The sequence below is a fragment of the Rhinolophus hipposideros genome (genome assembly GCF_964194185.1).
Source record: "Rhinolophus hipposideros genome assembly, chromosome: 3".
Lineage (NCBI taxonomy): Eukaryota > Metazoa > Chordata > Mammalia > Chiroptera > Rhinolophidae > Rhinolophus > Rhinolophus hipposideros.
The window spans coordinates 48,462,887-48,479,928 of record NC_138049.1 but is presented as its reverse complement, the minus strand read 5'-3'; the positions used below and the strand labels follow the sequence as shown (position 1 = coordinate 48,479,928).

General features: G+C 44.7%; 1 protein-coding gene across 6 annotated transcripts; it reads left to right on the top strand.

The window, feature by feature from the left end:
- Positions 1-295: 295 nt before the first annotated feature.
- Positions 296-16,888, top strand: MTRES1 (mitochondrial transcription rescue factor 1). Of its 6 annotated transcripts, XM_081044834.1 has the most exons (5): positions 318-376; positions 2,759-2,895; positions 6,947-7,425; positions 9,052-9,124; positions 13,011-16,762. In XM_081044834.1, the coding sequence occupies exons 3-5, from the start codon at positions 6,959-6,961 to the stop codon at positions 13,188-13,190; spliced, it is 720 nt and encodes a 239-aa protein (XP_080900960.1). In that variant the 5' UTR covers positions 318-376; positions 2,759-2,895; positions 6,947-6,958; the 3' UTR covers positions 13,191-16,762. The 6 variants fall into 6 exon arrangements, with proteins under 6 accessions (XP_080900958.1, XP_080900960.1, XP_080900957.1 ...); XM_081044832.1 differs by lacking the exon at positions 2,759-2,895 and having other exon boundaries at positions 296-376; positions 13,011-16,768; XM_081044831.1 differs by lacking the exon at positions 2,759-2,895 and having other exon boundaries at positions 341-753; positions 13,011-16,888.
- Positions 16,889-17,042: the final 154 nt, after the last annotated feature.

Genomic DNA, 17,042 nt, shown 5'->3' with positions numbered 1-17,042 from the left:
TGCACACTGTTTTGGAGACAATGTCTATAACTCAAAGATGTTAAAAAAGTTGGGTGGCCCCAGCGAACACAAGGCCCACCGTATTAGCACACGCTTTCTTCAGCCACGTGGAATCACGCGGCGCTGGCTTCCGCGCTCGGCTCAGAACCCGGCGCGTCCTCTGGGCGGCCCTCCCCGCGAGTAGTCCTCCCCCGTGAGTCCTCCCAGGCGCGGCTTCCAGCAGGGGTCGCTGCGCCGCCGCCGCTCCCGTGCGCCCCGCCCGGTCCCCTCTGCCGCACCAGCGACGGAAGGGGCGGGGCATGAGCAGGGCGGGGCCTGGAGGCCGGAGGTCAGCGCGGCCGAGGAGGGAGGGGGGAGGAGCGGCCTTGACGTACAGGTAACTGCGCCGCGCCCCCGGCGGGTGCCCCCCTGTCTATGGCTACACCGAGCGCTTGTGTCATAGGGGCGCGGCGAGCGCTTCCGCCCGCCCGCGCTCCTTGCCAGATCTCCGCGCGGGGGAGTCTCCCGCATCCTGTCCCGGCGGGGCCAGCCTCGGGACGGCCCTTGGACGCGGGGGCAATAGGGGCCGTGGGAACCGGAGGGCAGAGGCTCTCCGGCCCCGCGCCCCGCGCTCCTGCTGGCTCCAGGCGCAGACCCGGAGCTCCAGGACGCAGGTGTCCACTTTCCCTTGACCTTGAGGACGCGGGGAGGTGCGCACCCCGCGGGAGCGGGAAGGAAGGAAGGGAGCGAGGGGAATCCGACCCCGTCTCAGCAGTGAGTCCCCCCGCTGAGGTCCCCGGGAGAACGGAGGATGTTTAGTTGCAATACGCCTGCAAGTGGTTAGACCAGGTGGTCCTTACGGAGTAGTGACAGACTCAGGGGCGTGCGCCGATTTGCGCAGGTCAAGGATAGCGTTGCCTCTTGCAGCCTTGAGTTAGTTCACAGATTTTATATCTCTCCTGAAGATCTCACCCGAAACCGCCGTCGGGCTTCCTACCACGACCATCCCCTGCTCACGTCCACGTTGTCGCCAAGGAAATCTCTTAAAATGCACTCCTGTGGGGCCACCTCCCTCCTTAAGATCTATCCACGGCTCCCCTGCCCTCTGGGTTAAGCCCAGCCTTTGCTATGCAAGGCCCTTGGAGATCCAGCCTCTTGCGGGTCAGGCCAGCGCCATTGTTTTTCTTTTCCGGGTTCATTCTAAGGCTACGGTTCGGATCTACTGTCATTCCACAATAATTAAGCACTTACCGTGTGCCGTGCACGGTTATTGTGGGCACTTAGGATACAGCAAAGGAAAATAATACAGGGGAAGCTTCCTACCCTGGTGGAGTTGGTGTTCTAGAAGGTGGGACAGGTGAAAAACAAAACCACTAGTAAATTATAGAGTATGATAGCAGGTAATGAGTAGGGGAGGGAAGGAGAGCAGAGTAAGGGGAATTGGGAGGACCAGATGCCTATTAAGTAGAGTTGGAATGAGCAGACCTCAGTGAAGTGGAGATGAGTGATCCACGCAGATAATCTGGGGTAAGGGCTCCACGTGCAGCTGGAACAGATGTGCCTGGTGTGTGTGAGGAGCATGAGGAAGGCCAGTTTGGCGGGAGCTGGGTGAGCAAGGGTGAAAGAGGCAGGCGATGAGGTCAGAGAGGACATGGGGGGCCAGGTCACAGAGAGCCTGGAGGCCACCGTTGGGAGTTTGCTTTTCTCTTCGCTTTCGTAGGGTTTTGAGGAAAGGATTGACATGGTGTAAATTACTTCTTAAAAGAACCACTCTGCCCACCTATGGAGAACAGACTGTAGCAGTGATAGGATGGTGGCCTGAATCTGTGGTGGCAGTGGCAATGGTGGGATGCTGGACATGTTTTGAAGATAAGCCAATGTGATTTCCTGACAATGCATATGGGCATGAGGGAAAGGGCAGAGTCAAGAATGACTGGAAGCTTTTGTTCTCAGCAACTACAAGGGTGGAGTTACCATTAACTGAGGCGCAGAAGGCTACAGATAAAGCATATTTTAGCCTGGAGATAGATCAGGAGTTTGTTTTGGGACCAGTTTTTGAGGTTCCTGTTACGCACTCAAATACGCAGTTGGATATTGTGTCAGGGGTCCCCAAAGCCACCTCCAGGTTCATTGATTCACTAGGAAGACTCAAACAGACTCAGCTGTGGTTCACTGCTATGATTTAATACAGCAAGAGGATAGAAAGCACAATCAGCAAGAGAGAAGATGCATGGGACAAAGTCTTGAGGAAACCGGAAGCAGTCTTCCAAACCAAGAGACCTCTCCCAGTGGAGTCACACAGGACATGCTTAATTCCTCCTTCAACAAATTTTGACAACATATGTGAAATGTGTATCAGGAAAGCTCATTACCGACTCGGGGCCTAGAGTTTTGACTGGGACTTGGTCATATATGCACCATCTACTAAGGATGCACTGAAATTCCATCCTCCCGGAAGGAAAGCAGCTCTTCAGCATAAATCAAACTGTACAAACAGTTTAGGCACAGTGAACCACTCCTGTCCATTTGGGGAATGTTGAGAACCCTCCTGAAATTCAAGTTCCTAGACATCAGCCAAGGGCCACCTCGCAAGCTGACCTTTCTAAGGATAGCAGTCTCAGGCCTACTACATTAACTCTTTTCTGCACAGATATACAAGTCTGGAATTTGGAAGGTCTGGAATGGGGATATACATTAAGAAGTAGTTGGCATATAGGTGGTATTTAAAGCCATAGAAATGTCTTGTCTTGATGTGCCATTTGTCAAAACTGATTGCTAGACTGAGCTGGATGAAGTGAATGTAGAAGAGAAGAGGACCAGAGACCGAGCATGGGTGTCCTCCAACATTAAGACATCAGGGAGAAGAGAAGGAAGCAGCAGAGGAGTCTTGAGAAGCAGCAGCGTGTCAGGGAGGAGGTAAACCAAGAGTGAGGTGTCCTGGAAGCCAAGTGGAAAAGAGGAGAGTGATAACTTGTTTCCAATGCTGCTGAGAAGTCAAATCAGATGACATTTAGGATTTAGAAAATGAGAGACATTGAAGAGAGTATAGAGAACCCTTTTGAGAAGTTTTGTTGTAAAGAGGAGCAAGAAAGAGGTAGTAGCTGGGGGTTTCGTGGAGTTAAGAGAAGGTTGGTTGGTTGGTTTTCGAATGAGAAGTAACAGCATGCTGATGAGAATGGTCCATGAGAAAGCAAAAAAATGACTATTGTAACTTGTGTCCCCAAAGGTCGGTTTCAGGCCACCTTTGCCATGAGAACTGTCCTCAGGCATCCCTGCCCTGCAATCCAGCCTATGCAGGGTCCTGCTTCTGGACCGCAGCTTTCATTACATTCCCACATTCCACTTACATGGCGGCTCCTTGAGGGCAAGGACTATGTTTTATACCTAGGCTTCGCTGGCCACGTGGCATATGCAGGCAAACGAGTAAATGTGGAGGTGGATGGAATAGTAGGTAGAAGGCTTATTTCATTTCTTGAAAGTGAATCTGCAAGTATTCACTGGTTTTATGTGTGCTGAGCAGTTTAGGGGTGGGAGTGAGGGAAGGGGCACAGTTCCTGCCCATAAGAATAGTACAAAAGACACAGCACTGGTGCAGCATGAATTTGGAAAAGTGCATGGGGAGTGGGCAGGGGAGGGTGGAGGAAGACAATGGATCTTATATGGAGCCTGGAAGAGGGGAAGCCATGCTAAAGGGACAGAAGCTTTTTTTCAGTAGTAGAATCCATTTTTGCAAATGAAACATATTCACCAACACAACTACTCTGCTTGAAGAGGGGTTGGGGCCTGCTTAGCCCTCTCCTCTGGCACGTCCACTCCTCTGACCAGTTTCACAGCTCTGAGGCAGAACCTGGGTTCTTAGACCCTACCTGGGGCCCTGGCTATCTGCTGCCAACATCTGCAAATGCTCATCTCCAGCAAAAATGAGGTTGATGTGTTTTCTCAATATTACATTCATAAATTTTATGTAAATTTCCAGCACGTACCAGTGTTTGCCTGCTGGAGAGGAGAGCAGATCAGAAATAGAGGGAGCCAGTAGCTAATACGTATATAAGAGGTCATACCTGGCTTGCATTTTGGTTATGTTTATAGTGTTTACATGTGAGTGTGATTTCAAACAGTCATTTTGTGTTAGTAAGTGTCCTAATGTAGGCAACTATACCTATTTGTGATGTGTACAGAGAGACAACAGGTAAAAAGGCAGGACTTTGGAGGTGGAGGTAGGAGGCGGGGTGGGAGTCTGGGGACTGACAGAGATAGGACTACCCTCCGCCCCCTGAAGGATGTTTCCTCTTTGGATTTCTTCTAAGTGAGTGTGACGCTTCCTCACTCTCCTCTACTCCTGAAATTCTCCACTCTCTCTGATATTACAGTCAGTGAAGGTTAGCTTTTGTTTCAAAGAAAATGAGAAAATAAATGTCATGGTGTAGTAGAAAGAGCCATGCACTTGGAGTGAGAAGAATGGTGGGCAGTTCTGCATGGTGGTAAAGAGGTTCGACTTAGGAGTCAGGGAGCCTGTGTTTGAATCCACTTAGTATCTATGTGACCCTGTAACTGAGATGGGCTTGTTGGAAGGAATAAATGAGTTACTATGAGTAGAGCAGTGCCTGACCCATAGTAATCAATGAGCCAGCACTGGAATCCTGGTACAGGAATCCTGTACCACTTACTAGCTGTAAGATTTAGCAACTTGTTAAACTGCTCAAGTCTCATTTGGCTCATCCATAAAATAAGGGACCTGCACAGTTATCCCTGAGAGGCTGCCCTTGTCATCTTTGCAGACATGTAGCTCTGGGAGTACTGTTAAGTAGGGTGGGACATGCAGCCAGGCCCTAAGGTCCAAGACATACCCATGGCCTGTGGCGTTATACCTGATAGGAAAATATATCGCTGAAGTCACTTACACCGGTGTTGTTGTTTTTTATTATGATCCATAGTAAATATATTTCACATGATGACCCTGTGTGTGTGTGTGTGTGTGTGTGTGTGTAATTGTAACAAAATTTTCATGAAGCAGTTACTCTCACTACATGTGGTATGGTAACTGTCATGCTTTCTATACCCTTCAATTTTAGTTCTTTAAAAGTGAAAAATTTTAATAATGGTTCATGACCCACAGTTTGAAAAACACTGACCTAAAGATAGGCAAATCATCATTATTAAAGTCAGCCTTCATCTTCCCCATTACATGAGCGTCTTGTAAACCGTTCTGGTCTAGGCCTAACAGCAGGCGGTGATTTCAACAGGGCTCTCTTGGCCGGTAACTTAGACATTTACCTGGATACATTTTAGTGAATCTAGAACTAAGGCCCAGCACAGAATTCCCCAGGCTGGTGACAGCTCTGGCCACTTAGGGTTAACCTTCCTGCGTCTTTTGGGTGGGTGGGGAGGTATGAGAGGCTCTGCTTGTGAGCAAATTACTTTTCTTAAAATTTTACACTGTGAAGAATATATGCCAAAAATGTTAATAGTAGTTAGTTATCACTGAGTGGATTACGGGTGGTTTGAGTTTTCTTTGTGTTTTTTTTTCAAATTTTATACCATGAAAATATTTTTCATATATAAACATTGAAATCTCCTTTCTCTTAAAAATTATATTACTAAAAAATCCTTACCTGACAAAATAAAGGATAAAAAAAAAGTCTTTATTTGGCAAAATAAAGTTTTTTGATTGTAGTGATCCATGGGAACTACTGAAATAAACTCTTTTCTCCTTTTATCCCTGCTTATATAAAATTTAAGTTGTTTGTATGAATGATTATTACTTGTTCTGTATTGTATTAGAATATGTGTACAAATAATATCAATGTTTCTCTTCAAGGTGCTTAAAGTAGTTTCTAGTCAGTATTTTAGAGTACTCCATGGATTTCATAGCATTTAAAAATTGTTTCAAATTATAGTGGTGTTGAAAAACAGCCCTTAAATTGAGCCTGCTTTATTTCTCATGTAAGATTCACTTTGGGTTCCCCAGAGTGATGAGATAATAAAGTTGAGCCTGTGTAGTCTGCTTATTCATGCCAACAAAAATAAGGCCCAAAATGTTAACAAATGTAACTTGGAAGTAGCTAGCTATGTGCTATTGAGTGGCTTACAGGTATTGAGTGCTGTTCTCAGCTTTACGATGAATGGAAAGTAGGAAGGAAAAATCACGCGACTCATTATCAAATCAGTCTGTCATGGCACAAAGGAAACCCTTCTCACATTACTAAATCATGGTCTTAAAACCATGTTGATGTACTTGGGAAGGTCTGCCACCGTCCTAATAAGATGGTTTCTGCTGCCATTGACGTATGTAGGAATCGATGGTTCTCTGGCATGTCAGCGCCTTCGTGCCTCAGGAAACAGTTACCTAGTTGGTAGGTCTCTAGGCCTCTCTCTTCCTTCTCTGCTAGCTAGCCAATGCCTCTGTTAAACAGTGGCAAGAAGAAGCACAAGCAGGTAAAATGCAGATCTGTCCAATCTGTTCATTCCTGGCTCCGATTTGCTGGGGTTGGAGGTCGAAATAAAGTTTCGAGATTCACTCTACGTTTTATGAAGTCATCATCTGTGCCCTTCCTTGGCAAATTGTATGGGTGTAACAAGTGTCAGTAAATAGTCTTCCTCTCCCTGAGATTTTTTTTTAAACCAAATCATCAAGAACTATTGTTAATATTTTTCAGTAGCAATCAGTACCCAAGTTAACTTGGGGGTTGGAAAGTATAGCACCAGTGTTCTCACACATATTAGTATCTAGTTCCACCGTCATGAGCACCCTATTAGGTAAGCACCCTGTGAGGTAAGCACGTTCATCACAGCCTGAAGATTTGTCATGGCACAGGGCATGGCCCTCAGTACATGCAGACCAACGTGGCCTGTTGCAGGGGAGCTTAAGTACCATACGAGATAGCAAGTGTTCATGGTGTGTGTGGTTTCTGTTGTCAAAATACCAGAACACTGCACATGTGAAATAAACGGAATGATTGTATTTCAGGTTATATGCACCATGGCGATGACCAGTATCCGATTGCCCTCCAGTGTTTTAAGAAAGGACAGCTGGATTGGCCTCTGGGGAGTGCTGCGAGGGACACCTTCACACAAGCTCTGTGCTTCTTGGAATCGGTGCCTGTATTTTTCTAGTACCAAATTCAATGCATCAGGTTATAAAACACTTTTCCATAACGTTTTCTCACTGAGATTCCCAGGGCTTTTAATATCTCCAGAATATATTTTCCCCTTTTCCATAAGACTCAAAAGTAATATAAGTTCTAAAAAATCCACTAAAAAGACTCTTCAAAAAGTCGATGATGAAGAGGACTCTGACGAAGAGAGAGAGGACAGGGCGACGAGAGAGCAGGAGGAGGAGCTGGAGGACGACCCCGCCGTGGTCAAGGACTACAAAGACCTGGAAAAAGTGGTGCAGTCTTTCCGGTATGACATCATCCTGAAGACAGGCCTCGATGTGGGAAGAAAGTAAGTAGGACGTGTGTTTTATTACAAAATCACTTGTCTGCTTGTGGGTTACTTTAACGCAGCGTTACCAGTCACACGGCCCATATTACGGTGAAGAGTAACCGTAGATATGAAAGGGGCTTATGGGAAACCCCTTTCAATCATTTCATTCTATAGACAAGAAAAATGATTCCCAAAGAAGTCAAGTGACTGCCTGCAAGTCCCACGTGCCATATTTCCTTGATTCTAGAACTCAAAGTAAGACTGTAAGATGAACCATTGATTTAGTAACAGTTTTGAGGCGAAAAGGAATCATCATGTTAGATGTGTGTAGCAAATATAAAATGCACCTGGGTTTCACAGATACCACAGCATGAAAAGATCCCTGTCAGAACGAACGGAAGCAGTATAACCTGGCGGCTAATAGTGCAGGCCCTGCAGCCAGACTCCTGCGGTTTCCATCCTGGTTCTATGTATGACCTTGGGCAAGTTACTTAAATTCTCTGTGCTTCATTTCCTTCTCTGTCAAATGGGGATAATAGAAGATAGTTGGTAGGACTAAATGAGTATTTCTCTATATATTTAAAGCATTTATAGCAGTGCCTGGCACATAGTAGGTACTCAATGTTAAGTGTGATAATGAAAATAGTAGTATGTGTGTTCATACATAGTATCTAGGGATATTAAGTGTAACTTTCAAGGTTTCTTTAATATTTTCATTCTCTCTACTAGACTAATTGTATAAGACTAGTGACTCATTGTTCATTCATTTTTGGGCACTCATCTGCATATTGCATGCAATGTAAGAATTATGATATGAATGATAAATTCAGAAAGATTTCCTTGTGTAACTTGTATGACCTAATTTAATGACCTAATTTAATGGCATAGTTTAATTTTTTAATCTGTGAAGCTTAAGGACTCATAAAGGTGCCTCTGAGCCCACAGGCACCCTGATGGGGATTTGTTGAGTATTCTCCCTCTCCCAGAGTGGTAGCTGCTGCTGCTATTATTAAACAGAACCCCAGATGTCAATCACCAGGAGTCAGAGCAGCGAAGGGAAAGGGCACTGATTTTTGTCTGCATCCTCCCCTGGTCCCGTCGCCCCAGTGATTAAATTCAGAGAGTTTGACAGCTGCTGGGTTGGAGTTCCCCCAACCTCAGTGCAGACTAGTAGAGGATTTCTTAAAGGCCTCACCATATGTGTGGTGCCTGGTTTTCCTGTCAGAGCACAGAACAGGTATGTGAGGGGGAAGGGAGTGCCCACTTGTCTACGTGAATCGCAGGAGCTACCACGTTGCAGGGGCTGACGCATCGGGAGTCAGGTGGAGAACCCCAGGCCCTATCCCTGCTGACCCCTCAGGGAAGCCCCGTTAGAGCACGCATCACCTGCCCGATAGTAGTGGCATGTCTGTGCAGCAGGTCAGCACCTCTTCAGAAGTGCTGAAGCCCTTTGGTCTCCCTGCTTTAGATCCATGTGGGAGCAGTTGGCTTTCACTTTTCCAGCACCCAGAATGGAGATTTTGTGGGAGGCCAGTCACTGTCAGAGTAAGCATTCATGGCAGGCGTTTGTCTCAAACTTGTATAATTGTTTTGAGTATGTTTCTATTTTAAAGCACCTTGACTTTTTTTTTTTTTTTTTTAAAGCAAAGTGGAAGATGCATTCTACAAAGGTGAACTCAGGCTGAACGGGGAAAAATTATGGAAGAAAAGCAGAACGGTGAGATGTTAAGACAGCCAGATATTTTTGTCTGTTGCTCTGTCAGTACTCAATTAATGCCATCCCCAATTTCCACTCGGGCTCCTTCCTCGGGGCGTCCTTGTGTCTGTCTTACCCTCTCTGAGATCTCCCTAGGGCCTGGTCATGCTAGTGAGAATCACCAGCCGGCTTCAGTCACACAGGCCACTTGCTCTTCTGCAGCCATAATGACTTTGAGATGAAGCTTCCTCTTTTTCTTTAAAATGTTAAGACAAGCCACCATCAGAACTAGAAGGTATATCTACTAATGAAACTTCCAAGTCATTAATGTTAGCCCCTATGAAATCATAATAATCAGGCTAAAAAGAAACATTTGATCCATGTAGAGATTTCTTTGGCCTGCTGTTACCTGAGCAGATGTGGAATCTCCCCAGCACCTGCTGGATACACTGCTGTGTGTACAAGGCAGCTGTCAAGGTTTCATGTTTTCTCAGCTTCAGATCAATACTAGTGTTACGTCACTTATATGTGTTAGAAAAATGTATTTCCAGTATCCAGTGTAGTTACAATAAATCATATATATATATATATATATTCTGTTAAATATATGTATTTTTGTAAAAATAAGTTACATAAATACATCTAGAATTAAAATATTAATATTTTTAGTATTTTTGAGTGGAACATTATGGATAGTTTCTTCATGCTTTTTATTTTCTGAACTTTTTACGAGTATGTGTCACTTTCATAAGTGGAAAAACAATAATGATAGTAAAAGTTAACAAAACAATAAAGAATTATATGACACAGACCCTTTGAAAAGTGTGGAAGACACGGACATACGAGGCATTGGCAGATATAATCTCTTAGTCAGTGTCCAGGAAACAAATGTTCCAGGGAAATTAGACACACTTTTGGAGGTTGTGTTTATCTTAGCTTCTCTCATTTTAAAACACCCCTGGGATTGGAGCACCTGACCTGTATCCCGTTGCCCTGGGACACGGGAGGATGTGAGCCATCGGCCATGGGCCTGGGTGAGCCCTGAGGCTTTCTTCAGAGCCCACTCTCTGGGGATCAGACAGGTTCTTGTGGCTCAGTGGACAGGAGGGGAACTCCCCAGTGCTGTGTCAGCCACGAAGTCACAAGGCCCACGATCCCCCTGATGGCACCTGACCTGGCAGGTTCAGTCAGCGAGAGTCAGTCATTGCTCAGTGAGCAGCAGGACATCAGGCACTCACTCCAGACGCGGCCACAGGAGAGCACACCCTTCTTGTCCCTTCATTGCTTCTCCTGGTTCTAGCGCAGCCCCCTCCTGCCAGCCACAGTCTTCCCCAGGCAAGACCTGCTCGTGCTGCTTGATGCCTCTGTGCTGGGGCCTCATTTACAAACACCACAGTCTATTTTTCCTCTGCTTTGAGGTATTGTTAACTACAGCCTAATTGCTGCTTCTTCATTCTGCCTTGGGTTGTCTCGGCTGCCTTCCAGATTTCTCCTGAGGGTCAGCAAAGGAAGGGGCCAGTATTACCACTTGGCTGCCTTGTTACTAGGAGGCCTGGTAGCCATAGTAACTGCAGCTACGGGGAGATTTGAAATGTAGATATTTGGAACAGCCCCTAATCCCCGCCAGTTTTGCTTTGTTTTGCTTTGTGGTGCCGTCTCCCACATTAGGAAAGACAGGGCCTTGCAGGGATAAAGAACACCTCCCTTCCATGGCCTGCTCTGCAGGGCAGGCCTGTGCCTGGCTATTGGCCCTGAAGGGTCAGGCGCTTGTCTGATGCTGCAGCTCTAACACTGGCTCCCTGCAGCTGAGCAAAGCTTTTCTGGGAGCTGCAAATCAGGTGGGGTAACTGGTTTGTAGGTGCTGTAGGTGCTGGGTAACTGTTTACTCAGCGAGTGTGTGGAGCCCAGGTTTGGGGACTTACGCTGCCTGAGCTCACCTCTCCCTGGGACTGGCTGGGCAAGGAGAAAATTTCTTCCCTGTTCTCTGCCCTAGAAGTAAGCCACCAAAGGGATGCACTCTCCAGGTACACGCACAATATGTCTGTGAAAGGATACACGAGAAAGGTTGCCTTTTCTCTGTATATCCTTTTGTACCTTTTAAATTTTGTGTCATGTGCACATATTATTAAAAGTGAATTTTAATGAAACAAAACTATGGCAAAAAACATAAAGCAGAGTTCCCAAACCTTATGTTTTTGGACATTGATTTTAAAATGTCCACACAGTTGGAGCCGCGTGGTCATTTTTTTTTTAATTGAACCCAGCTGAACTACAGGAAGACAGAGCCGCCAGATGAGGCCTGGATCAGTCCGTCCTTCACCCCCAGGGGGAGAAGCAGTCATGCCTGGCTGTGCCATGAGCCTTTCTGCTTCGCAGCCCAAAGGGGAGAAAGTGACTGGCTTAAAACCGGCCCCGTGTGAGTTTTACATCCAGCTACTGTGGGTTGCCTGGACTGACCAGTGTGGCACTGTGGCAAGCAGGTGTGCAGGCCCTTGTTGGGGACTGAGAAGTGGGCCTGCAGAGGCGCTGCATGGGTGGGAGGACAGATATGGGCCTGCAGTGGTGAGGTACAGATATTCCAACAACGTGACGTTATTACTGCCTCAGAGAGCACTCACTGGAAAATAAGGTAAAAGTCAGCATTTGGCACCATGCGCCTTAAACAGAAGCTCTCCAGTAGGCTTTTAAGTGCTTACGTGTACCCACTTGGGGTCCGTGGCCCACACATGCGGTTACCCCTTCCCCCTGGAGGAGTGGTGAACAGGATGAGATGGCCATCGGTCATCATTGGCTTGTGTTCTAGGAGAAGCATATGACATCTGGGTCGGCGTAGCCCCTTCCTGACTTGCTGGGCAGATCGCCTGGGACCCTGAATTGCCAAGACCGGTACCGGTCATGGGCTATCAGCACCCTAGCAACGATGACATGAGTGCCCCAGGGCATACCCTGCACTAGCTCAACCCAAAGCTCCCATCTGGGCAAGAAGGCGTTTGACTTCAGCCCTGGGAACCCCCTGAGTCAGGATCCGACTCGGCCCTCTTTTCTGTGACATCTCCATCTTTGTGAGTTGAGTTCTGTCTCTCTCTCTCTCTCTCTCTTAATTTAAATATAGTTGGTATATAATATGTTAGTGGTATTAGTTTCAGGTGTACCATATAGTGATGCTACATCTGTATACCTGACAGTAGTATGATCACCCCACTAGTTCTAACAATTATCCGTCACGGTGCAAATTTATCACAATAAGTATTGACTATATTCCTCTTCCCATTTTCACTCATCCTCCCACCCCTTCCCCCTCTGGCACTCATCCCTTTGGTCTCTATTTCCTGCTTTTTCTTCTTGATGATGTGGCATGTCTGGGGCCAGCCGGAGCTAGAAAAGCAGTTTCTTTACTTCCATTTCTCTAAGAGATACAGCTGACCACTGTTCCACAGTGACTAATTTCCAACCAACTGCCTCGTGCCCAATTATGGGTTGAAATCAATGAAAGCGTTACACTGGAAATTGTCTTCTCAGTGCATGTAGTAATTACTATGCACGTGTTCTTTAAGATTGTGCCCCACTTTCTTTGTCCTTAGCCACTGTTACCAAAATAAATGCCTCCGTACAGGTGTTTCCTTAAATCATCCACGAGGGGTGAGTATTTGAGCCCCACCACACAGGGACTGTCCACAAGCTGCCGGTTGTCTAGGTGTGACGGAAGGACACTAGCTGCTACTGAGCTGCATGTGTTTGAGGCACGTCCAAGTGAGGCCCTCGGGACACGTGACTTACAGAGGCGTCGGGACCTTTTCTCACCTGCCACCTGGGTGATGATCAGCTGGTAAAAACTCAAAGCGGGCTGTTTGCATTGGCTTCCATTTCCCAAGATGTAATGAGGGCTCAATTTTCTTTCAACTTTCAGGTGAAAGTAGGAGATACATTGGATCTTCTAATTGGAGAAGATAAAGAAGCAGAAACAGAGACAGTGATGCGGATTCTCCTGAAAAAAGTGTTTGAAGAGAAGACTGACAGTGAAAAATACAGAGTGGTGTTACGACGGTGGAAAAAGTTAAAATTGCCTAAAAAGAGTATACTTAAATAAATGGATTGCTTTTTAGTGATAAATCTGCATTCTAGTGGTGGGGGAAGGAGCTACCTTAAAAAGCAGATATTTTCATTAAAATAAAGTTCTACTGTTTGGAATCTGCTGAGCCATTTTGTGGAAATCAGGACCATATGTTGGAGACACTACCAGTGGCCTGGATTTCCCTCCTGGGATTGACTGAGACTGGTGCTGAATGAACTAAGCCTAAAAGGGTTTTAACGATTAGTCTACGATTTCCCACATTAATTACAGAAGGCAGTGTAAAATGACCTTGTTGTTACCATGTTTTCCCGAAAATAAGACCTACCCTGAAAGCGAGCCCCAGTTAAAATCGTCAGCCAGGCGGACGCATTTAGTACGTTATGACGATGTTCCAGAAGAAGATGACATGACTATTTGAATAATGTAGATTGTTGTACTTGAAAAAATAAGACATCCCCTGAAAATGCGCCCTAATGCGTCTTTTGGAGCAAAAATTTAAGATCCGGTCTTATTTTCAGGGAAACACGGTAGTGTTTTTATCTGTTTTATCCCTGTCAGCCATCTTCCTTGGGTTCAGGCTTCTTAAGGCAAAACTAAGCAAAGTCAAAGCCACACTTAATAGCCTTAAGGGAGAAGCATTCGGAAATCCTTTACCCACTGGCCTTTCTGAACTACCAAATTGTTGGCCTTAGTTCTCTTCAGTTTGTCTTCAAAAGTCTGTGTAAACTTCCAACTAATTCCAAACGGGCTAGTTAAGGCCCATTTAAAATTGATTGTTTAGGGCAGGTGTTGATAAACTAAGGCAGCTAGAGACCTTTTGTATGACACTCAAGAATGGTTTTTACATTTTTAAAATGTTTAGAAAAAGGAAAGGAATATATTACAGAGACCTCATGTGGCTCACAAAGCCTAAAGTATTTACTGTCTGGCCCTTTATGAAAAAATGTGATGACCCCCTTGACAAAAAAATGTTGGCCCTTTACAAAAAAATGTTACTAGTTTAGGGTAATACGCTGAGGTTTTAATTTTCAGGTGAAAGAAAATATACAGATTTTATCAATGAAGAGAATAAATCAGAGATCAACTATTTTAATTCTCAAAGTGTTAAAAAAAGGGACAAAGCCTAAGAAAAATATAGTAGTAGTAGAAGAGACACATAAATATATATCGTCTAAGAAAAGGGTATCTGCATATATAAGTTAATTTGTAGATTCCTAGGAGCTATTTCCTAGCACTGTAAGGGTCAGCTCAAATAGGAGGAGACATTAGGTTGTGTTATGTCAAAAAGACTGGCTGTGTCTGGGGCCTTTTATTTGCCATCCAGGAATTCTTGAGAATTCAGGTTAACTGACAGTGAAGGGAAACTTCTGTAGCCTAAAGCAGTAGGATGTTTGGACCCATGAGTCTGGAAATCTTACCAGCTCAGATTTCAAAAAATGCAGGAAAATCAATTTTTATTTGAGAGCTTTAAGCTCTCAGGAAGAAATAAACTGCACTGTAACGGAATTTTTCTATTTTTCCACTTACTAATCGGGCTTTACCAAGTCATCAGTAAAAATAATGTATTTAATTTCAGCATAAGTTAGTTATGACTTTTAATTTAGGAGATTATATTGATTTCCCTATTTTTCCTTATTACCCTCACCTCTTGTCCCTTTGTCACTCTCTGTCTTTCTCCTTCTCCCTCCTGTCTTCTCTTTCTCCCTCTCTTCAGAAAGTAACAGAGAAGTTTGGGATGGTAGGAAACAGCTTGATCTCGTGTTATGCCAGGGTCCTGGTTTTTAGGCTCAGTCTTGCCATTAGGAAGTTGCATTACTTTCGGCATAGTTTGACCTTAACCTCCAAGCGCTGCCTCATTGGTCAGATGGTGATCGGGATATTAATTGCCCTATCTTGTCATGTCTTCGAAAGTTAAAACGTGCCGTATGAGGCAAGATGAACTGACAGTAGCTAGAGAGCAGGAAAGGCTATTTGGAAGGCGATTTGAAACTATTAGTAATTAATACCTAACTCAGCTGCTTGACAGGGTCTGACGCATTAGAGATGTCTCTGTTTTTAAAAATCACACTAAGAAAAAAGACATCGATGATGCAAAATTTTGTTTTGGTCAGAGCACATGGCAAACACTAGTATTTCTCAATTTGTCTATAGTGCAAGGAATTTGGAACATATTTATGAAACTAGCAGAAACAAAAGCAATTCATAAAGATTTATGGAACTCTTGCAGCTCACTCATTACTTGACCCAAATGATAGCTGCTTTATAATGCTGCCCTAGCAAGATCTGCTAAGTGAAAATGTGACCAACATATGAAAAGATGAAAGACTTGGATGTTTCTAAAACAGTGGTTCTCAAACGGGGTGATTTTGCTGCCCAGGAACGGCAAAGGGTAATGTCCTGAGATGTGTCAGGTTGTCACAGCTAAGGGGGTGCTATGGGCACTGAGTGGGTAGTGACCGGTGATGTTGCTAAATAACCTACCGTGTATAGATAGCCCCACAACAAATTCTTGTCTGACCTAAAATGTCAATAGGAACGAGGTTGAGACACCCTGCTCTAATGGAATGGCAGGGAAGAATATTTTTTAATAGTACTTGTGTGCTCAGGAAAATCTGAAAATGCTTCTAGTGTGTGTTTGATGTTTTTAAAGGATGAACTACTTAAAGTTATGACTGTATGTTGGTAGAGGCCTAGCTACCCTTTTACCAGTAATGGTTGATCCTTTCAAAAAATAACTCTCCTAGGAAATACGATGCTAATTGCATATCTCTGCCCAATAACATTTACTACCTTTCCTGTAAAATTATATAGATGGCTAGGCAATAGTTTATCTTTTTAGCATTTTGAGAAAAATAGATATTTGGGGGATATTCTTAAGTCATGGTTTATTTGGCCAACAATGATTGGGGAGACTGAAACATTAACTACCGTTTTTAAAGAAATTAAAAAAAGAAAACACATCATTTGGCATGGTGGTACATGTTCCACGAACCTTCTTAAAGGGTGTGCAATGTGTATTAGACAAATAAAATGGCACTCCACTAAAGCTGTGCCTTGTCTTGGTCCTATAGATATGTGGCTTTTCAAAGTTATTGTCAATATTATCAGTCAACTTATTGATACTCTTAGGGAGTAGTGAAAGAAATTATCAACTCCATCGAGCAGACTCAGAACAGAATGTCTGCATCTCCCAAGCTGCTTTCAGTGAGTCACATCGGCAGCCTGAAATCAGCTGTGGTAGGAGTATTTTTACCTTGGAAATCAGCAAACACCATGAACCAGGGTTTATTTTTTCCCTTGGAGAGCCAGTTGTTAAACATTTACCAACGAGCCATTGGGTGGAATGGGGACACACACCCACAAGGTTTTCCATTAGGAAATGCCCTAGCACCGGTATCCACCCTTCAAGTTCTTTTTTCAAGTTATTTTTTTCTCCTCTCTTGTTTTCATGTATTTCCACAGGTCCTCCTCCCTTACTGTACCCAACTATTCTAACGTGTTTAATGTGTATAATATCTTTTTGTTTGTGTGCATTCTTGTAAAATGTGTTTTGCTGTTCTGTGCACATATATTTAAATCTCACAATTGGCATTATTATGTGATATATTTCATTTGTATCTTTTTCACTCAGAATGGTTTGTAAGATTCATCCACGGAACTATAGGTACAGCTAATCCATTGATTCTTTGCTGCATAAATTCAGTGCATCTACCACATTTTGCCTACCCACTCTCCCAGATTCCACCAACTTCTCTCACCACAAGTAACACAGTGGTGCTTACTCCCCACAATGGCGGCACCAGGCTGTCCCCCCTGCTAGCAACACACAAAATGCCTGTACAGCCATAGCCTCACCCAGCCCCTGGC